Source organism: Trachurus japonicus, chromosome 17 (genome assembly GCF_045865225.1).
Source record: "Trachurus japonicus isolate A0001 chromosome 17, Traja_1.0".
Classification (NCBI taxonomy): domain Eukaryota; kingdom Metazoa; phylum Chordata; class Actinopteri; order Carangiformes; family Carangidae; genus Trachurus; species Trachurus japonicus.
In genome coordinates this window covers 30,491,319-30,512,133 of record NC_140923.1, presented here as the reverse complement: position 1 = coordinate 30,512,133, position 20,815 = coordinate 30,491,319, and the positions used below count along the sequence as shown (strand labels likewise).

At 40.8% G+C, this 20,815-nt stretch overlaps 5 protein-coding genes across 7 annotated transcripts; 2 read left to right on the top strand and 3 right to left on the bottom strand.

Annotated features, from left to right (window-relative positions):
- Positions 1 to 232: 232 nt before the first annotated feature.
- Positions 233 to 8,642, bottom strand: LOC146971019 (E3 ubiquitin-protein ligase RNF212B-like). 2 transcript variants are annotated; one of them, XM_085804971.1, is made up of 12 exons: positions 8,546 to 8,642; positions 8,357 to 8,430; positions 8,178 to 8,252; positions 7,809 to 7,915; positions 7,617 to 7,719; positions 7,489 to 7,517; positions 7,338 to 7,378; positions 7,219 to 7,243; positions 7,064 to 7,130; positions 6,450 to 6,507; positions 6,275 to 6,305; positions 233 to 654 (listed from the first exon to the last, which is right to left on the bottom strand). In XM_085804971.1, exons 1-12 carry the CDS (start codon positions 8,640 to 8,642, stop codon positions 510 to 512), a joined length of 852 nt encoding a protein of 283 aa, XP_085661097.1. In that variant the 3' UTR covers positions 233 to 509. The 2 variants fall into 2 exon arrangements, with proteins under 2 accessions (XP_085661097.1, XP_085661098.1); XM_085804972.1 differs by lacking the exon at positions 233 to 654 and adding an exon at positions 6,035 to 6,175 and having other exon boundaries at positions 8,357 to 8,409.
- homeza (homeobox and leucine zipper encoding a) lies at positions 682 to 4,913 on the top strand. 2 transcript variants are annotated; one of them, XM_085804967.1, is made up of 3 exons: positions 682 to 1,054; positions 1,826 to 1,917; positions 2,297 to 4,913. In XM_085804967.1, the coding sequence occupies exon 3, from the start codon at positions 2,319 to 2,321 to the stop codon at positions 4,326 to 4,328; it is 2,010 nt and encodes a 669-aa protein (XP_085661093.1). In that variant the 5' UTR covers positions 682 to 1,054; positions 1,826 to 1,917; positions 2,297 to 2,318; the 3' UTR covers positions 4,329 to 4,913. The 2 variants fall into 2 exon arrangements, with proteins under 2 accessions (XP_085661093.1, XP_085661094.1); XM_085804968.1 differs by having other exon boundaries at positions 1,826 to 2,010.
- A 2,748-nt stretch (positions 8,643 to 11,390) lies between the features above and the next one.
- Positions 11,391 to 13,295, bottom strand: zp3f.1 (zona pellucida glycoprotein 3f, tandem duplicate 1). The gene is made up of 10 exons (XM_085803972.1): positions 13,222 to 13,295; positions 12,950 to 13,116; positions 12,766 to 12,869; positions 12,591 to 12,679; positions 12,330 to 12,510; positions 12,131 to 12,236; positions 11,962 to 12,047; positions 11,785 to 11,876; positions 11,637 to 11,710; positions 11,391 to 11,533 (listed from the first exon to the last, which is right to left on the bottom strand). The coding sequence occupies exons 1-9, from the start codon at positions 13,286 to 13,288 to the stop codon at positions 11,646 to 11,648; spliced, it is 957 nt and encodes a 318-aa protein (XP_085660098.1). The 5' UTR covers positions 13,289 to 13,295; the 3' UTR covers positions 11,391 to 11,533; positions 11,637 to 11,645.
- A 1,329-nt stretch (positions 13,296 to 14,624) lies between these two features.
- Positions 14,625 to 17,310, bottom strand: LOC146971017 (zona pellucida sperm-binding protein 3-like). Its single transcript, XM_085803971.1, has 10 exons — positions 17,208 to 17,310; positions 16,934 to 17,124; positions 16,752 to 16,855; positions 16,260 to 16,351; positions 16,002 to 16,182; positions 15,812 to 15,917; positions 15,302 to 15,390; positions 15,080 to 15,171; positions 14,910 to 14,994; positions 14,625 to 14,823 (listed from the first exon to the last, which is right to left on the bottom strand). Exons 1-10 carry the CDS (start codon positions 17,272 to 17,274, stop codon positions 14,808 to 14,810), a joined length of 1,023 nt encoding a protein of 340 aa, XP_085660097.1. The 5' UTR covers positions 17,275 to 17,310; the 3' UTR covers positions 14,625 to 14,807.
- A 1,178-nt stretch (positions 17,311 to 18,488) lies between these two features.
- Positions 18,489 to 20,777, top strand: nedd8l (NEDD8 ubiquitin like modifier, like). Its single transcript, XM_085804966.1, has 4 exons — positions 18,489 to 18,533; positions 20,015 to 20,062; positions 20,163 to 20,245; positions 20,355 to 20,777. Exons 1-4 carry the CDS (start codon positions 18,516 to 18,518, stop codon positions 20,467 to 20,469), a joined length of 264 nt encoding a protein of 87 aa, XP_085661092.1. The 5' UTR covers positions 18,489 to 18,515; the 3' UTR covers positions 20,470 to 20,777.
- Positions 20,778 to 20,815: the final 38 nt, after the last annotated feature.

Below are 20,815 nucleotides of genomic sequence, written 5' to 3'. Positions count from 1 at the left end.
AGAATATTGCTTAGGGACACAGTATCGCTGAACACTTGATAAAGGAAATGTACACCATGGAAACTATTTCTTGTTAGTTTTTTTTTAAGTGTTGTATTTTATTCTATATTTGTAAGTTTAATTTCCAAACAAGAAGGTTTGAAAGGCCATACGGTACTACATTTAATAATGATTCTGGTCTTTGCTTATAATTTAGTAGCATGCCTAAATGCATATTGCTTCAAAATTGGTGCAATCTGTATTTGAAATCTAAAATTATGCTTAATGCTAGAAATGGTTGTATGTTGTTAAATCTGAATAAGCTCTAATGCTTAAATTCAAGGACCTCGGGGGGGTCTTGCAAAAGAGATCCCAACATAAACACTGAAAAACGCTGTTATTCATTCCAGCTGAGTGAATGCGGTGTTTAAATTCAAGAGGATAAAGATTCTCATTGAAACCCCTCTCAGATGTGTTGTGGCCCTGGTAAAGGGGGGTGCGGGTGGGTGGTTGACGTGAAAATGTTTAGCCTACTGCCACGGATTTATTATACAAGCGCCTCCTCCCTCCAATCCACGGTCTGCTCTCCCAGACTGGCACACCCACCCACCGCCACTGTGGGAGAGTCGTTGGGCCTTCTGGGCTTCCTGGTCCTCAGCTCCGCCTCGCCTCGATCTGGCCGGACAGGGGGAAACACTTCTCAGTTAAAGAACAAAAGCAACAACGGACAGACCGAGGAGGACGAAGTAACGGCGACTCCGATTCAAACCCGAACCTAACGGATTTACAGACCCGAAACCCTCCACGGCGAGAATAATCAGCCGACGACTGAACTCGCGCGAAAAGCGACAAACTTGGTCGCTTCGCATCTTTGTATTCCGCCCGTAAATCGTCGAGGTGCTTGATAAATAAGACAAGGGTCAAACAGACAGACAGACGGTATTGTTTCCCTGGGCTTCATCTAAACTTCGGCCATAAAAAAGCGTCGAGGCAGAGAGGAAACTCTGGCTTCCCTTTGTTTCCCCTTCGCTCAAACGGACTTCGGGGAGAAAGGGTTGTTTTTTGGGCATTTTCGGTAAGTTTATTTTTATGTTTCACTGAAGCGTGTCTGATGGCGAAGTGCGCCTGTGCAGTGTGAAGCGTTTTTAGTTAGTACGCCATAAAGGGGGGAGACACTGGACCGCTATTACCAGTGGCCCAGGGAGCAACTTTTACAGCTTTGTTACTCTAAAACAAAGACGCTGTGTGAAAACTCTCGCAGCGTAATTACGATTAAAAAATATGAAAGAGGCAGGGGGGAGGCCGCCGAGTGAGCTCATCCCTGTGGGTTCAGTGTGTCACGGCTGACTAATACAATAATCTCATGATTGTTAGCTATGTTTTTGGTACACTTGAACATTTCTTGCGTGGCTTGAGCGACCTAAATCGTCGGCCATGGCGTAACCTCCTAACTAAATGCGCAACATTTCCTCTGTTGACCAAATCAACAACCCCTTCCAAAAATGAAGAGGATACAGTTATTTATAAGGCACTGTCCACTCCGTAGTTACAAACAACATATAAATAGGTACCGATAAGACTGCAGTGGGAATAAAAATGTCTTTCCTGGGTAAAAAGTAAAATCTGAATCATATTTCCCTGTAGGCTTCTGACTCTTTCACTGAGTATCTATTGTCATATGTTGAGGTGCTGGTCCAACACCTGTTGCTTAGGCAAAAAAAAAAAAAAGTATTTTATTTTTCAAACCACTTTTCTTTGGGAATATTTTATATTCAACACTAACTTTGTAGCATGTTTAGACTTAAACTTGAGTATGACTAATGTAACTAATTTTCTCCCTCCACAGGTTTCTGTTGTGGCGTCGGCCTTTGTGAGGAGGCTACACTTATCTTTTGGGACTGAGTACTTGGAAGTGGAACAAAGCCCGACTGGGAAGGGGTGAGAAAGTAGACTGTGATGGATTTTTCATAGATGCCCATTCCACACGCTCCCACCCTTTGTGGCCGATCCCCCCACTCACACATAACAAAAGTCAGTCACCACACTTTGGGGGGAGGGGAACCCAGTCTGGACCGAGAGTATACGACTAGTTTCACTGGGAGTTAAGAAAAGGGGTGTAAAGTAGGGGGGAAGGGGAAACAGCTGTCGGATAATTGACTTTGAGAATGAATGAGAACAGAAACTTTTTAAAAACATTATACCCTGTACACTTGACTGTGTTCTTCAGAAGAAATCTTGTTTTTTCCCTGCAGCTATGTATTCTGAAGACAAGAAAAACATCTCAACAACTAACTTGCCGTTTGTGTCTCTCTTTTAGGTGAAAGATTTTGACGTCCCAGATGGCAACCTACACTGAACACAATGGCAGAAATGGACTACTTGTGGGCCTGAAGGAGTCCTTTGAAGGAAAAGCAACAAAGACAGAATGTGAAGGAAAGCTAATAGCTAAACGGCCCTCCAAGGATTTGCGCCACTCTGCTAGCTCAGCAGAGAGTAACGCAAGCGGTGTGGCTAGTTTCACCACTAACCACAACTCTGTTGTGTGTCTGCCTCTGGTGTCAGAGGGACTGAAATTAGTATGGACACAGTCTGATCAGACCCGTGAACTTGACACAATCCCAGAGCTGGTCCAAGCCTTTAACTTATTTCCATACCCATCATCCCGTGAGGTTAGCACCCTGGCCAGGCTATGTTCCTTGCCACTGGACAAAGTCAAAGTGTGGTTTATGGTGCAGAGAATTAAATATGGCATCAGCTGGTCTTCAGAGGAGATAGAGGAGACACGGCGGAAGCTGGCAGTGCCTGAGCTTTGTGCCGACTCTACTGAAACAAATGAGGAAGCCAATGTAAAGGATAAGAGTGAAATTTGTGAGGAACCGGCAAATGAGGAAAAGGAGAGCAATGAAGTGGAGAGTGTTCCCTCCAGTTTAACTCCCCAGAAAATGAAACCAAAGTGTGAGTCACCAGATTCCTATAAACCAGCCAAACCCTCTGTCCCATGTTTCAGTTCCACTCTTCCACCTCCTCAGGATTCATACTTCTACCGCCCACCAGCAGACGCACCAGCAAGTACAGCAACTGATGTCACCCTTGACCTTTCGGAGTCATCTTCACAACAGCACCGCCATGGGCGCTACAAAAAGTCTAAGGCTCAGCTCGCCGCTCTTCGAAAGAGCTTCCTGAGAGAGAATTGGCCTGCAGAGGCAGAGCTAAGACGTTTGCAGGAAGAAACTGGGCTGAGCCGCAATGACATTCGTAAATGGTTCAGTGACAGCCGTTACCAGCTTAGGGTTGGCCGAGGAAGCCTGGCAGCAGCCCAGAGCTATTCTAAACACACTGCTGTTGGGGGTAAACATGATCAACAAACTCAACCTCTACCACTTATTACTCAAAAGACTCGTCATCTTAACAGTGTGAAGGGCAGTGAGGGAGCCCGTAGCAACGGGGCTAAAAATTCACATTTCTTTCAGAACTTTTTGTCCAACACCCTGGAAGCATTTGGGGATAAGGTTCTTGAGGCAGAAGAGTCTGATGCTATGGAGGAACTTTCTGGTGATGGTGACAGTTTTAAAGATGAGGAGCAAAGTGAGGAGCAACCCTTACAATTGACCAAGACCTGCAAGGTTGAGCCAGATGTTCCACAGGAATCATCAGACACCTTAAAATCCTCCCCATTCTCTTCCACCTCTGGCACCCCACCACCGACTGCCTCACCTACTAAACCGCTTTCAAACAGCAATAGTACATCAAAGAAGTCACCCCACTCGGCCAAAGCAAGTCCTTCACAAACACCCTTGCGCGTCTCAGGGGCTTCCTCATCTGCATCCACATCTCCTGCTCTTACTCCTGCTGGGCGACCAAGAAAGACCAAGGAGCAGCTGGATGTGTTAAAGCAGCACTTCTTGCGCTGCCAGTGGCCCAAGAGTGACGATTACACTGAACTTGTTAAGCTTACAGGTTTACCCAGAGCAGATGTCATTCAGTGGTTTGGTGACACACGGTATGCTGTCAAAAATGGCCAGCTACGCTGGGTGAAGGGAGTCCGTGACCAGTTCTTGGCAGAATTGGCTGCCCAGCAAAGTAGCAGTGGTTTAACTAATGGAAGTGGCTCTGGGATATCTAATCGAGTTGGGGGTAGCCGCAAACGAAAATCTCAAGCAAATGGAACAAGTACAGATTCTCCTGACACCCAGCCATTGATAGCGTATTACCTTTCAACAGGCTCACTACATGAAAAAGACCTTGACTCTCTATGCAAGAAATCAAGAATGAGCTACCAGCAAGTGCGAGACTGGTTTGCAACTCAGGATGTTGGGGAGACTGACCAAGAACCTATTGTTACTGATTGAGACACTGGAACAGGACTTTAGAACGTTTATCAGTGTAGGTGGAGTGCTCCTCACATCCTTTGCACCAACAAGCATAGTTATTACTTTGGTTTAAATTGCTTTAAATTGAGGCAGGTTTGAAACATCCAGTCTTCCCAGTACAAGCCCTAAATCAGGTTTGCGTTTTTATATATGCTGCATTTCTTGCTTATCCTAATATATTTGGACTTGAATTATAATTGTGCTGCCTGTGTTGCTGTAAATAGAACAGTAACTTGTACACTGGTTTGCGATATTTTTGAGCTTATTATTTTTGTTTAGATATCACTACTACAGATTTTCTAGTATGCTATTGTAGCAGTATAATTTAAACTGGTTGTACTTTTGGTACCTGAGTATAGCGGATAAGTAACTGCTCCAGAATATGTTTATGTTTATGAATATGTTGACTGATCACTGTGTGTCATCATTCCTTTACAGCCAATAATTCCTTATCATGAGAAGCACACTGGACATGTACACTTTAAAATGACATCTTGCACTTTGGTTTTAGAGCCTGCTGCCATTATGTTCATTAAAACCAATTCTTTTTCAAAAGATGAATTCAGAACTAGACAGTGTCATTCTTGATCTATTAACAAGAAAACCCTTTTAGTCATATCTGTTGAAAACTAAAAATAATGTTCCATCTAATTTGACAGTCTACAGCACACTCTAAAATACATTCCTGATGTTCTTTTAGTCTTGTAATATGATTTACCATTAGAATAATTTGCTCGTCATTTACATTTAACTACTTTTAATAGTAAAGGTTAGCAGTGTCAGGGGAGCAGCAGTCACATTAATATCATACATATATCAGAACTGACTTTTTCAATTTTGATTAGCCGTAATTGATTCAGTCAGTATGTTTCTCTTTTGTCTTAATAGGTGTAGAGTGTGACTTGATGATTTAAAACATAGGCAAAGTAGATAACAAAAGGGGGTCCATATATTGTGTAAGTAGCAATGGGTTTTAATCCAAAGGAAAAATACCATTCTGTTTCTGTCAACTCAGATTATTAATTATAGTTCAAAAATGAATTCTTTATTCATGTATTCATTAGTTATCTCATACATTGCTGTGTGGTGCAAAAATACACGCAGAAGGGCAGAAGTTGACCTGCGGGAGAGTCGGAGCATAGTTTCCTAGAAATGTCTGGACGGAGGTTAGGCAACCAGACTGTTGACAAAGCAGTGTGCATCACTATTTTGTCATCCTATTAGTCATGAAAGGTTAATGCAAGTGTCATGCTGTGAGGCAATGTCCATAACACTTTGTTTCCACCTTTATAGGTGGTTTCAATGTACTTTTTCACACTTTGAAAAAAAAATCTCATTTCACAAATGTGTCACTGGAAGCCAGTAAAGGTTTTGCATTTATAACCATGTGTGCCAGCAATGGTTTTTGTGTGATGTAGTGAATCCAGTTTATTATGAGTGATCAAACTGTCAATGTAATTTCTGTGTTGTGAGCAAAACAAAGTAAGTGACTGAAAGTAATGTGAACAAATGCTTTAGAAAACAATGCTGCTAAAATGTGTCGTCATGTCACAGTTTAATTCCTCAACAAAATAATGACATGGTAACATGGGTACAATGTCCATGTAAGATTAATAATTATGAAATATCTAAATTACACAGTGTCTCATCACTTGTGCCAACTGTTTCTAGGTGAAAACAAATTTATCTGAACATGTTGTGACAGTTCTGACAACAAGAACAACAAGAACGTCACTGGCACTCTGCTGTTTTATCAATGCCTGGGAGACCGAATTGATAATCCACTCATGAAAGGGAACTGGAAAACAGGAGTCTGATGCTGAGTTCTGAGGGCAACAGAGATGTACTTACTCAGCAACTACATGAGGAAATCTTCACATCAAGATGCTTTGGCATGGTAGAGTTATTTGGACATCATTTCTTACCTTGTAGAGGTGCTGAAGGCTGTGGGTGTTCCTTTATAAAATTGTAAAAAAAAAAAAAAAAAAAAGAAGAAGGAGAAAAGAAAACTTCAGTTTTGGATGTAGTGAGTGTACTCAGTTTAACAACAGAGCCCATATCGGAGAAAGAAAAGCATTTATGCAACCTGTGTGGACTTACTGTGTGCATATTCATTATGAGAACTATGGCTGGAAATAGATGTAGCTGATCCAGGAGTCTGGCAAAAACAGAAGAGGGTGTAAAGTTTTAATCTTTTGCTAAAAGGATTAAAAAGTTTGTAGAATTCTACATACAACAGTCTGTAGCAGTCTATCATGTTTACTAACAAGGACCTGATCTATAAATGTGTAATTACTTATCAAATGTGCTGCAATGCTGACCCCAGAAAAAGCCATTTGACAAAGGAAATCTCCAATCATGATCCACTTGCTAACTTTTTTTTATATATAAAACTTTCAACCTCATTCCATTGTCTTCATCAAGGGATGAAGTTCACTCTGTCCAAGTTTCCTCACGTATCATGATCATGGTATATTCACAAGAAGGGAACAAACTGTATCCACAGAGGGAGACAATGAGATGTAGTTCTAGCAAAAGCCAGTAAGTGGGCCATGAGGCTTTTTTTTTCCTTTTTTGCAGTAATTATTACGCCAACAAGGGACTTTAAAGGTTGAACAGGACTTGAACTATACATGTATATTCTGTGTTTATTTTTCAATGTTTTTAAACTAAAACATTCATCTAAGTCAAGAGAACATTATATAAAGACTTACTGCGTGGGAGGAGAGAATGGGAACCCTGTCTCTGGCCCACCCCTGGGACTCTGCTGAGCCAAACTGACTGAGGAAGACACAACATATCTGAGCTGAAGATATTTTCTTCAGTAGGGATATGTGATAATGAAGTCAAAAGAGAATGAAATGCATACCTGATTGTTCTTGAACGAGGGGTAACTGGTAAAACAAAAAGATGTATACATCCTCTTCAAATTAACATAAAATTGACTGACATTTAAAACATAATCAACAGTTCAACTTAAATTTTTACCTGGGGAGGTGACAGCCACGGGAAGTGTTGTCCTTTGAGCACTATATAACAGAAAATAACATAATTCAGTGTATATTCAATCATTTTAACAAGTTAAATGCTGAACAGTGTTTAATACATGATTATTCGGGGGGTTCTTTGACTTTTTTACCCATCTGTTTGAAACTGTCCTGGAGAAACCTGTTCCAAGCAGAAATTGTTCAGAGTAAATGAGACATTTGATGCACCAACTTTAAAATGACTGTTTAAATGTTTTCAACAAAGTTTTGGAACATTTACCCTTCTCTGAGAAAGTGGCTTTTTTAACTCAGCAGTTTCTCTTTTCAGCTCTGAAAGTTCCCTTTTCAAGATTGTATTCTCTCTTTTCAGCTCGGAGAGTTGCCTTACGATAACAGAAATTAGGAGGATACTGTTGTAAACACGGTTTTAATTGCACAGCCACCAGGAAACAGCAACAGACACTGAAATCACCTGTAGCCCTGCTCACTGACTTCCTTCAGACGCACATCCAATTCAGCAGACTTGTGTTTGAAGTGTGCTGAGACTCTCTCCATCTGTGTCCGCTGAAACAGTGCAACCTGAGGAGCATGAAGACATCACTATTAAAGATTCTTTCAGTCAAAGTAAAATACCGCATGGATCAACTTTACCTTGTGGATAGGAGAGGTCAGAGATTCCCAAATGATCTTAAAGCATGGTGATGCTAAAGTGAAGCTTTTAATCTTTTGGTCTCATGCTGAATGACTCACCCACTGCTCTGACATTTAAAATCCTGGTATAGCAATTAAAATGGACTGACGTGACGGAGCTCAGGGTGCATGCTGCACAGAGGAGACAGACCTGTGATATGTGTTCCACCCGTGACTGGATGAGCTTCACGGGGTCCTTGAAAAAAACTTTTTCCTGTGGCTTCATCTGAAATAGAAATGTGTGCATGTATAATGTATTGGCTGTGTGACGATATCCTCTGTAGGTGGCATGAGACAGTTATCCACAGTGAATATGTCAGACTCACCAACCTGATCAGTGATGGTCAGATAACTGCAGGTGGCTCCACATATGCTGCACTGCTCTGAGAGAAAAGACATCATCGCTGGGGGGTGAACTTTTTTATCACATGGTGTGTGGTCTGAGAGTCTGAGATAATTAGTTAAAAAAGTGGGCGAAAATTTAACTTGGGAGCCAGAGCAGATAGATAATTGTCGTACTTTTAATGCATGCTTCACAGCAGATGTGGCCACAGCTGGACACAGCAAACTTCGACCCGCTCCTCTTGAAGCACACGTTACAGTGGAACCAGTCCATTGTGGGTTGCCTCTTCTGCAAATAAGCACAAACTCACATATGTGATTATTTTTCAATGTTGCCTGAAATATTAATATTTCATAAGTGATCATAATTAGGTGTGAACAATAATAGTTTACATAAAACACTTGTTTGTACTGTTGCTGTTTATGCTAACAGAGGCTAGCCTCTTTTTCTTTTTCCATCAGCATAATGACCGTGTATTAATAAATGGCTTTCCCTGTTTAGTGTGGTAGAGCTTGACTGGCTTATAAACCGCCCCTGCAACCCCATGCAACAACATTATTTATTGAACGTGGCCGATTTAATAGAACTTCAGATCTTAAAAATAATGTGTATAGCAAAGAACAGATCATTACCAGAACATTTACAGAACTTGTTCAAACTGGAGGAAGAGGACAACAGACTGAAACTTGATTTTAAACATTCATTTGCAAGGCTAAGCTTAAAACAAATGTGTATTTCTGTTGCAGGTGTAAAACTATGGCATTCACAAAGCAAGGAACTGAAAAGTTGTACAAGTATATCTCAGTTAAAGAAAATGTTTAAAAAAGAAAAGATAAGCGCCTACAAAAAAGGAGAAAGAGAAGAAGAAGGGCGGGGAAAAAAAGAAAAGATAGATAGACTAGTGGTGTCCACTGCTATTTCGCTTGTTTGTTTTCTTGTTATTATATGTTTCATCATCTTTATTTTTTTTAAATAGAGTATAATATTGGTGTTAATAGTAAGCCAATGTAAATAGAGAGGGGCAGGTACTATACATTTTTCTTCATGCTGCTCCATTTAAATTATGGTGACTATGTGTACATTATGTAAATATGTGCCACCATGTGAAGTATGTATACCATGAATGAAATAAATCAAAAAATGAAAATGAAATGCTGCCTACGCAATACACACAGCTCAACCGTATCCCGCTTGCTTGCATGTTTTTCGGTCCAGCGGTTGCCATGACATATTAGCAGAGTTTGCTTGCTAGCTAACCAACAGTAGCTACATGCTGACAAGACAACAAAGTTGGTCATTCGAAACTTTCACAACATGACTTAGGAAATGTTTGCCTTTTTGAGTTATTACATTACCCTGACCGTGCTCAGAAGAAGTTGACTTTCAAAACGTTTTCAGACGCTCAGCAGCATAGATATAGAAACGTTTCTATGCTCAGCAGTCCACCACGGCTCAAATAAGTGTGGCTCGTGCGTTTTCCGTTATGAGTGACGTACGAGGACGGTTTAATGATAAGTGTTTTCCGGTGTTTTCCCCTAAAAAAAAAAAAAAGTGTTTTCCCCTCGCTCTTGCTGGCCTTGGTCTCAGGTTGTAAACAGTATTTTTTTTAAGGGGAGGTACAGGTGAATAGGGTAAAAAAATTAAATTAAATAACAGATATCATGAAACTTCCCAAGTTTATCACTTAACTTTTTACAGTCTATGCTTAAAGCAGAAGTAAGCGATCCGGTCGTTTTGGCTAACTTCTTGTCAGCCGATGGAGTTAGCAGTCCCCGCCCTCGTCCCTACGTCACCACATTCAAGCGCATCCCTTGGCTGCACACACAGCCCTTCATGCCGCTCTCTCTCCTCAGTGGATAAAGGTTGTAGGATACAATACAAGAAGTTTTCTCCTCAGCTTACAGCAGAGCAGAGTGACTGACAGACCAGTGTTTCGGACCAAACACTCTATGTAAGTGATTGCTGTCGGAAGATATTATTTAAGACTTTAACACCAACATTCCGCTTACTTCTGCTTTAAGACAAATATTTTTTGTATTACAAGTTTTGTCAAATTTTGTTTAAATAGGCTATGTAAATGAGGCAATATCTGATAGGCCTATGTGCTAATATTTCCAGAACTGAAATCTGAAAAATGGATAGACTAAAGCCCCTTTCAAAATTCTTGTTTTATTTTGTTGACAAGTCAGAAGTTTTTACAGAGGGGATTTTGGATATCTCTGTTTATCACTTTGTAAATGAGAAAATGTCACCAATGTTTTAAGGAAATGTATAAATCAGGCTTTGAATGATATATCAACAATCCCCTTTGTAAAAACCTTCAGAATATAGACAGGAATAAAACTAAGGTTTGGTGTCTGCAAGTGCTGCTGAAGTGGAGATTTCGGGCTCAGTATGAGGAAAAACTAATTGGGAAAAACTAATTGAGAAAAAGGCCTCAAAGACTTGAACTGTAAAATTCCATAGATTGTTCATGTAAATCATACTTTGGTTGTGATACAAAGGAAATAACAATTGACAAAGGAAATAACAATTGACAAGCCTACACAATTGTTCAGGAGAGAGAGGGAGAGAGAGAGAGCTTTACAATGATACCTGACATTAACAAGCACACAGTAGCATGTTAACAGGAGAAAACAAAAGAGACGAGTAAAATAACCTTAATGTGGATGTGCAACCATTTCTTTTGAGAGAATTGGTTGCAGATGCCTTTCCCTCTTGGCCAAAAGTGACCATATAGCCTTATTGCTTTCATTAATATTTGCCAGACCAGTTTTCTGTCAAACCAGCTTGCGACATGTTGCAGAGTGGATTACAGGATCAACTGCAAAATAAGGAGAAGCCTATAACTACCGTTTGCATCTCCAACGGACAGTGCCATCTGAACCTCTGGTAGGCCATGTTAAAACTGAAGTCACAATTTGATGCCATTTTCCATGTACTGGCTTTTTGTTTTCCCTTCACAAGTTGTCTTACCTAGCCCAATACATTTCAAAAACAAGACAAACAGACCAAATGATCTGAAGTTAAGTGGTTTGGATAAATGTTTAATGGCCACAGATCTGAAATGCAAAGAGACAAAGACCAAAGCTCATCGAAGCTCAGAAAATCAAATAAAAACCCAATTCAGATCGAAGGAGCCAGTCCATAAGGTCGAGCCATTTCTGGAAAAGAAAAAAAAAAAAAAAGATTAAGTTTTTTTTTTTATTATAAAAGGCAGTTCAAGCAGAGTGATGTATTGTAAAGTAAAATCAAGTCATTTCTCACTTGGATGCTTCAGGAATTTACATCTGTGATGGTAAATGGCCCAAGAACAGCTTTTTGTACAACACCAAACTTCCCTGTATACAGAGTGCCATTAGAGCAAGTAGGCTACAATGAGACCAGTTCAGTCCAGACATTGCACTTCACAAACCTGAGGCTGTACTCCTCATCTTCCTGGACTTGCAGCTTGAGTCACAGCAGTCACACAGATTACTATATGAAGGGTTGTCCAGAAGTTCCCAGCTGAAATAGAGCAGAAATGTCACCAATTATGATTTGACTCAAGTGCAAAGCATAAATTGTCCCAGTTTGTTACAAGCTTTTTTACCCATGGTCTTTAACATAGTGGCAGGTCTTCTTTGTGTTGTCAATATCGATGGGATCCCAAGCCACAAGTTTACAGTGGATAAACATCTGTTGAGTGAAGAGAAGCGGGGTTGTAAGGCACTGAATCAATGTTCGTCTTTGAAATAGGCATTTACACACAATTAGCCTACCTCATTTCCAAGTTCAAACCTAAAAGCCTGAAGAGATAGGCGGATCTCTGATGATATTTCCCTTGGTTCAAATTTTGAGCGAGATGTCTTACTGTCCACAAGACACCTGTGCCAAAGCAAAAGAAAGAAAAGTTAGTTTCTTCCATGTCAGGCCAAAAAAAAAAAAGTCTGCACTAATTATCATCATCAGAGAGAGTACCCCTTATTTGTGATTATTGGATATAAATTGCTTTCTGGCTGCAGCTCTGGTGTAGCAGCTGCCACACATTCCTCAAGAAGGAGCAGCAAGGGCTGATGGGTTTTCTGCTCCACACTGGCCATGATTGGGATAAAGGAGCCCAAGGTAAAACTTGTAGATTCAGCAGGGCCTGAGAAGTCGTCTAGAGAGACATATAGTCACAGAGTTATTGTGGCTGTTCTGCAAGCTCCATTGAGGTTTAGTGTGTGTGTCGACACCTACCATTCATAAGCCCAATATGGAACACCAGATCTCCTTGACCATACGTGTTAAACACAGGATCATAGATAAGTGGATACCAGTCTTTTGGCCTACACAATGTAAAACAGATTGAGATCAGAAGATCAGATTGAGATCAACCTTTAACATCCACTGATTAAGTAGAATGAACACAAACCTGTCATATGCACAGACAACTGGGTGAGTGAAGGGGACCAAGTGAGAATCAGGAGAAGAAACATAGGTCAGATCATTGGTATACATCAGCTGATCTCCTGTGACCTATGAAGGGAACAAATGTCAGCAAGCTGTAGAGAATATGGTTTACTTAAAAAAGCACTGAGCTAAATCAGTCTACTCACCATTCTCCTGAAGTTACAATCATCGAGGTCCACACTGAAAACAGCCTCCCTGGCTGTGAAGCTGGTGGGAAAACAGTTGCCGAGACGAAACAGTGACGGGTCAGCCTGGGCTCTGCTCTCTGTCCACACCAGCGTCACAAAGTTGGGCCTACAGTCCAGCTTTATGTCTGTCAGGGATATGACACAGGAAAAAACAAAACTCAAGTTTGTACCCAGACAGTTGGAATCAGACTTGTTTATAAAAGACTGAACAAACCGTGAAGCAACAATACCTGCATTAACCGAAACGGCAGCAACCAGGATCGAGAACAAAGCACCTGCCCAAAGGAAAGCCATCATGACTGAGTAGTGGAAACTCACACTACTGCTGCTTTTATGGCTTCTCACTGCTGACTGGCAGCCACTAATCAAGTTAACATCTTACACCTGGTGTGTCAACAGTCTCAGGTGCAGCAGCCATCAGTCTAATTACAACAGGTGTAAGACAACTTGTTTTACTTTTAATTCAGCTCATTCAAATACAATGTGAAGTGGCACTTTTAAGGTGAATGATTTATTGTGCATTTAAAAAAAAAAAGTCAGCTTCACTAGAGAACTAAAATTTGATTTATAAATTTAACATATTTTGACTAAATTGTTTTTTTGCACTCGGGCCTGTGTCCATCCAATTTACATGTATGGCATAAACACTCTGTGTGGTTGTTTAAGGGAAACAGCTGCTTCAATTCATTTGACACAAAAACATGTGTCTGTTCATTCACTTGTAAGCAGTGTGAGTAGTGTTTGTGCTTGGAGTGTTTTGGGGGCCACAAACAAAATCTTGTTTAGGGCCACCAAAATCCTAGGGCCAGTGATGATTTAGGGCCATACATTAAGAACATCTTGGTCCATAGTTCTCATTAACCTGCCTGACTCAGAATCAGCTGATTAATGCCAGGGTTAACGGGGTAATCCCCGTGACATTTTCAGTAATGATCCGAGTCACTTTTGTATGTGGTCTGGAATCTCGATACACCTATGATGTGTGACAGCGCAGTGTGTAATCAGTCATATCAAAATTCAAGGACTCGCGTCCAGACTCTGCTGGTGCTTGAGATATAAATGGATGAGACCTGTGAGGAATTCAGGGAAAGAAAAATGGTTGTGTCTGAATTTAGTGGATAGATCCTTTCATATCTTTGGCAAGAGAGGTGGGTCAGAGGACCTGGAGGCCACTGATCATAAATGTATCATCTAGTGTCACAGATATAAATAATTCAGGCAGTCCTTCAAGTGCAAAACCAAAAATTGGAAGTCTGTTGGGTCAGTTGCCTTGAGTGTAGACAGACACTAATGATAAACTGGGGCAAGTTATGATTTTATAAGCTTTGGACAACTTGCACTGGTGTGGCAGGTTGTAGGTTACACCTCAGGCAGACATATACAACTATGATCTGAAAGGATCACATTTTATTTCAGCTCATTTCCTAGAGTTGTGGGATGATCACAGAAAACCCACTACTGCAGCATATCATTTTTAAAAGTAAAGCCTGAAGTCATCATTAAAAATTTCAGCCAAAATCTGCTTAAAGTGATGAATAGCAGCTGTAGTGCTCTTGGCTGGTTTATTATAGCAGACTAGAAAGAGGACAAAGCTGCTGCTAAAAAGACGAATTAATGAAGAAGAATCATAACAGGAATTTAACCAGTTTTATTGTACATCAGAGGATGAGACAAATGTTTTGGACCATTACTAGAGTACATTTTAACACATGTGAAAAATCAAGATCATGTAAAGTTCATGTCTCAACATCTTGTAAGTCAGAAGACATCTTCTACTGGCCCTTCACTACTGCGCAGGGTCAGAGTCACCATACGCTTAGAGTGGGTTCATCCTGTCAAGAAACAGAACATTTAATCCTTAATGTTAGTTTTCCAATCCCAACTATCATACCAGAAACCTTAAACAGTTTATCTTTACACCTCAGATTGCTGCTCCTGTGTGTCCGACTGCTCCACAACGATCAGGGGTCCCAACACAGAATTGTGACTCCAGCTGTGGGACTCTGCAAAAGGGGAGAGGAGACAAATAAATTGATGGAAAGGAAGAGAACACAAACTTGAAATACCTAAACTGCCATGAAATGATACCCCATTCAGCTCCTCTTTTGGAGCGAGATGTGCAGGTCGAGTCACAGCAGCTACAGAAGGAGCTCTGAAACGGGTCATCGAGTAGTTCCCAGCTGAGAAACAACAATCGTAGTGGGTATGTGATGAAGCAAAACGGCTCGTGTGGCAAGTGAGTGGCATCATCCTTCTCTTCATCAGTGAATTCTTGTATTTTCCAAAATGTCACAACTAAACCATGATTACCTTCCACTTTCCTTGACATAATGGCAGGCTTTCTTGCTCTCGTCAAGAACTTCAGGATCCCATGCAACAAGTTTACAGTGGATGTACACCTGAGGAGTGCAAAAGGAGTCAGTGTGTTTGAGTGACATACTCCTGATACACTGCAAAATCTCACCAAGAATATTTGTCTTATTTCTAGTCAAAAACAATCTCATTATACTTAAAATAAGACTCATCACATTAAAAAGTAGCTTGTTTTTAGACACTTTTTTACATCTTTCAAGCATATTTTCACTTAAAGACTTGCTTTCACTGGCAGATTTTTCTACTTATTTCAAGTGAAAATTTGTTTGAAACAAGTGAAAATTATCTAAAGATAAGTACATTTTTAGGTGATGAGTCTTATGTAAGTGGCATGAGATCAGTTTTGACTAGAAATGAGACATTTTGACAAGAAATAAAACAAAAATTCTTGTAAAGATTTTGAGTTTTTGCAGTGTAGCAGCTATAAACCATCTGCCAACCTCTCACCTCTTGTCCAAGGCCAAACTTGAAGGACTGCAGGTAGAGGATGATGGCAGACGAGTGGTATCGAGGAAGGAACATGGCATTTCCTGTCTTGCTTTCCATAAGACATCTGGAGGAGTTTTAAATATTATATTGGCCATCTGATGTCCTACAAAGTACAACAACTGAACACTAACCAGTATGTGTATCCTACCCCTTGTTGCCGACGACGGGGTAAACCTGGCTGCCAGGCTGCAGCTCTGGCGTTGTTGCTGCCACACATTCCTCCATCAGCAGCAGCAAAGGTTGATGGGACTTCTGTTCCACTGCTGCCCACAGTGGCATGAAAGAGCCAAGAGGGATGACATTTGTCTTGGCTAAACCCGTCAACTGTTCTGTAGGGGAAAGTAAAGAAGAGTTAGAATGGGTCTCTGCATGTGCTCGTGTTGTATTTGGCAGTGAGAAGACCCACCATTAAGGAGAGCCATGTGGAAGACCAGCCCACCCCGGCCGTCAGAAACACCTGATCCAGGGTTCAGGAAGGGAGGGATCCACGACTCAGGTCTGAAACAGAAGAGTCAGATTTCTCACATTTCAGCATTAAACTAAAGAAGTGATTTTCAACCTTGGGGTCGGGACCCCACATGGGGTCGCCTGGAATTCAAATGGGGTCGCCTGAAATGTCTAGTAATTGATTTAAAAAATTACTGTTTTTTATTTTTATTATTAGTCTTTTTAAAATTATGATTAAAAAACACCACACTCAGTCTTAAACAACTATATCTATACTTTCACTTTCTCAAATATAAATCGAGTTCAAATAAAATGCGGCATATACAAATATCTGAGCAGGTGCATCTTGATTGACGGGGGTCACCAGAAATTTGTGATGTCAAAATGGGGTCACGAGCCAAAAAGGTTGGGAACCACTGAACTAAAGGCTCAACCAGAAATTATACTTTACCTTTTATAGACACACTCGATGGGATACACAAAGGTGGCAGGTTTCGGTTTTGCCTGTGGCCTGAAAGTCAGTTCATTCTGATAGATAAGTCGCTTTCCTTTTATCTGTGCAGAGGGAAAACCGGTTATTAAATTTCCTTTGTGGCTGAATAGAACCTAACGCATACATTTCAGGCACCTTACCAGTTTTTTGAAGTTGCAGTCAGTGAGCCCGTAGTTGAACAGTGCTTCCCCCTCACCGGTGGGCAAGCCCTTCAGCTGAGATGGCATGCAGCTTCCAAGGAAGAGACGAGCTGCGTACGGCACCAGGTCCGCAGAGATCCTCCATGAGACTCTCACCTTCTTCCCATCTTTCTCACAGACTACGTTGATTTCTGCAAATACACTCTCATGGTAAGAAGAAAACAATTTCTGCATATTATTAGTACATTTCTACATGTAGGTCCAAATAGGCTACCTGCATTAGTAAGAGTTGTTGCAAAAACAGCAACGATTAACACACCGAGGTAGTGATGACTCAACATAACTAAATGATCCAAAGCTCAGTGGAGCTGTCTCACCTTATAGACTTCCTGCCTAATTAGCTAAACGAGCAACACCTGTGAAGGGAGGATGGTGTTTGATCAGTTGTAGATTCTCATCATTAATAGGCTACATTCACTTTGTGGTTTCTATTTTACTAATTTTCAAATGCAGTGGATGATTCCTCCTGTTTTTGTTTGTTTATTTGCTTTTTTGGTAAAGTAGGCTATATTTACAAAAAAGAAAAGGAAAAAAAAAAAAAGACTAAAATCTTTGGTTAGACTATTTATGCTACATTTCAGAGGCAGCTACTCTAGCTATTCCACTGCTGTTTGACAGACAATTAGTCATTACTTACTGGTTAATATTTTACTCAGAGTATTACCTAAAATATGATACACCTGTTTGATCAGCTACATCATTAAATGATGCTTACATATATAACCGTTAATATATATAAGCTCTGGAAAAAAATAAGAGACCACTTTCACAAATGTTTCTTAAAAGCATCGCTACATGTATGACAGTTATTCTTTTCTTTTCTTTTTTAAAGACACAAACACAACTCATTCTACTTAATGAGACACTGATGAACCACATCTGATTTTATAGGAAGATTATAAAAACTGCTGGGATTAAACATTGACATTATCCCACAAAAACTGATTTATAAACTCTTCCTGAGTTAAAATATTCTTGCTGTGTTGTTTAGGAATAAATATGAACATGTTTTCTTTGCATTTTATTCAAGGTCTGAAAAGACTTGATATTTTTTGTTATTTAGACTAGTTTAGTCATTTTCAGCCAATAAAAGCTCTAAATGACAATATTTTTATTTCAATTTTTGGAGAAACGTTGTTGGTGGTTGATAGAATAAAACTTTTTTTTTTTTTAATTTAATTTTAGTCAAACACATACCTATACATAGTAAAACCAGAGAAATTGATCATTTTGGGAGTGGTCTCTTTATTTTTTCCAGAGCTAGTATATAGGCTACATCTATGCGATGTATAATGATAAATCACTGAAGGGGGTCTCTCTGTTTAGGGTTGTTTTGTTTGAGCGGAACCATTTTTCCTCGTCCTCGGCGCGGCCGTGACGTCCGGAGCGTTTAGCGTGTGACACAGGAAGTAAACTCCAGCAGCCAGACAAGCAGGTTGTAAAACGCTAGTTTATGAAGTGTTTCGGACAGTCAGCACTTTGTGTGATTTAAAAAACTTGTAGTGTATACTGTGTATTCAACATGCTGATCAAAGTTAAGGTAAGAGCACCGTTTCATCTACGCCACCGCTCCCCCGCCGGTCCGTCGCTGCCTCTGTTGTTGAGTCTCCCGCTAACTGCACTGACCGCTGCGCTAATGTAACGTTGCCCCGGGGCAGGGGGAGGTTGTTGTCCGGCTCGGGTGAAGCTCAGTCTGTGTTGGACCGTTAGGTTTCAGCCTGGGGAGGACAGGGGACTGAGAGGAGCAGCCAGTCGGCCGCTAACAGGCTGCTGTGCTGTGTCATGTAGTCGCTGTGTTGTTTGATAGCTCGCTAACAACACAACACCACAGCAGGACAACCAGCTCACGGAGTCTTTAGCCAGAGAACAAACTACATGATGGGCTAGAAATTATTGTTGTGGGGTTCTCATAAAACACCGAGAAGGGGCGCCACATTTTATAGAATTTATTCTCTGATCCCCGAATAGTGTGTCTGATCTTTTCTAGAGTCATGCAGGACATCATGTCTCTGAGCCAGTGTGAATGGGAAGGAGGAGCTGGATCCCTCCACTTAGGTGACATAGCATGTCGAGCTAGTAAAGAAGCAAAAACCAGAAAGTTGAGTAATAGCTTTAGGCAAATCCAAATCTGGAGCAATGCCAAAAAATACCAGTCAATGGATTAGGCTATTGGGCTCGGTAATGAAGGGTTTCTGATGTCCAAAAGTTACCTACAGAGGGACATGTCCAGTACATGTCTGCCCTACAAAGGCAAAGTGCAGTATCTGCATTTTTTTTTTTGACCAATCAAAAGTGTGGCATATTCTCTTCAATCTGGTAGAATTTGATATTGGTTCTGCTAAAATTTCCAGAGTCATTGGGCTTTTTATTTTGCTGTCTATCCAAAAAAGCACTGTGAAACCAAGGCAAAGTGCAGTATCTGCAAAGAGTACTGTACTCCCTACATTCTATAATTTACTCTATAATTTGGAGTAAAACCAAGGCAAAGTGCAGTATCTGTAGCTAATACCAAGCCAAAGTGCAGTATCTGCCATAAAACGGTCAAAATTGGTCAGAAAGACAAACTACAAAATACATTTAATTCAGTCTACCTTTATCTAATCAATTATAAACTTGGTAGTTATTCATAATTTGATGCTTAAACCTGACAATGAAAAACACAAAAAGCTGTTTTTCTCAGTTTGGCATTTGTACAGATACTGCACTTTGCCTTTGTAGGGCAGATGTGATGGAGTGAGGCAGGTGAGCCTTTACATTTATCACATGAAGGGTCAACATCAGGGTACATCCTCGTTAATTTGGTGGCCAGTGCCTTTATGAATGGTGAATCCACCGGCTGCTGTTGGCAGGACTGAGGTCATTATCAGTTAGAATAAGAATATTAACAATAGATAGTTCAAATTCATACATACATAACTGAGTTGATTTTTGAATTCTTCCTGTGTTGACTGAAAAGTCCTGTTGGAAATAATGAGGAAGCAGATCTGGTGCTGATGTGATGATGTTGACACTGTGTTTCAGACTCTCACTGGAAAAGAAATAGAGATCGACATTGAGCCCACAGACAAGGTGATGACATGACATCAACTGTTCTCACAAGCCAGAATGAAGACACAACAGTGTATTATATCTGTATGTCCTGTGTGTGTGTGTGTGTGTGTGTGTCAAGGTGGAGCGAATTAAAGAGCGGGTAGAGGAGAAGGAGGGGATCCCCCCACAGCAACAAAGACTCATCTACAGTGGAAAACAGATGTGAGTTCCTCCATCCTGAACCGTCTGGCTTTGTTGTAGTTTGCATTGAAGCTCCGTTAGTCCTGTGTCCTCCCCTAAAAAAAACAAACACCTCGTCCTCTCTCCTCAGGAACGATGAGAAGACGGCAGCAGACTACAAGATCCAGGGAGGCTCGGTGCTCCATCTTGTGTTGGCGCTAAGAGGAGGATCAGCGGTCCACAGACACCTGTGCTCCTCGTCATGAGTGGCTGTTGTCGTGGGGCCAGCCCAGTGCCAACGCTCTAGGTGTCTGTCACCATCTAACCATGTTACAGCACAGAGATTCAAAATCCCACGCTCCTGGGCCAATGCAAAGAAAAAAGAAAAAAAAAGATTAAAAAAAAAAAGATCAAGAACAACAACAAAAAGACGTTCTTATTCCTTGGTAGATGTTTTTTCGTAATCCCACATTGGCTTTCTGAGTTTGATAAGTTGATGCAGGCACCCATGCAGAACAAGAGACAGTTTGAGAACACTGTGGTCTTTTTGCTTGTGAATAAATGCTGAAGTTAATTTAAGTGTTGTCCTCGAATACACACGCATTCACAAAC

Bases quoted from the DNA above. Each gene is read 5' to 3' on its own strand.
- homeza (XM_085804967.1), top strand. From the start codon at position 2,319: ATGGCAACCTACACTGAACACAATGGCAGAAATGGACTACTTGTGGGC.
- LOC146971019 (XM_085804971.1), bottom strand. From the start codon at position 8,642: ATGGACTGGTTCCACTGTAACGTGTGCTTCAAGAGGAGCGGGTCGAAG. The intron at 8,253-8,356 runs GTTGGTGAGTCT...TTTCTATTTCAG, and splicing joins ATCTGACCATCACTGATCAG to ATGAAGCCACAGGAAAAAGT. The intron at 7,720-7,808 runs GTGATTTCAGTG...TGTTATCGTAAG, and splicing joins GTCAGTGAGCAGGGCTACAG to GCAACTCTCCGAGCTGAAAA.
- zp3f.1 (XM_085803972.1), bottom strand. From the start codon at position 13,288: ATGATGGCTTTCCTTTGGGCAGGTGCTTTGTTCTCGATCCTGGTTGCT. The intron at 12,680-12,765 runs GTTTGTGTTCAT...TACATTGTGTAG, and splicing joins GTTGTCTGTGCATATGACAG to GCCAAAAGACTGGTATCCAC. The intron at 12,237-12,329 runs GTACTCTCTCTG...GCTTTGGCACAG, and splicing joins CCAATAATCACAAATAAGGG to GTGTCTTGTGGACAGTAAGA.
- LOC146971017 (XM_085803971.1), bottom strand. From the start codon at position 17,274: ATGTTGAGTCATCACTACCTCGGTGTGTTAATCGTTGCTGTTTTTGCA. The intron at 16,352-16,751 runs GTAAAGTATAAT...CTTCTGTTTCAG, and splicing joins ATCGAGTGTGTCTATAAAAG to ACCTGAGTCGTGGATCCCTC. The intron at 14,995-15,079 runs GTATCATTTCAT...CCCCTTTTGCAG, and splicing joins CAAAAGAGGAGCTGAATGGG to AGTCCCACAGCTGGAGTCAC.
- nedd8l (XM_085804966.1), top strand. The intron at 20,063-20,162 runs GTGATGACATGA...GTGTGTGTCAAG, and splicing joins ACATTGAGCCCACAGACAAG to GTGGAGCGAATTAAAGAGCG. The intron at 20,246-20,354 runs GTGAGTTCCTCC...CTCTCTCCTCAG, and splicing joins ATCTACAGTGGAAAACAGAT to GAACGATGAGAAGACGGCAG.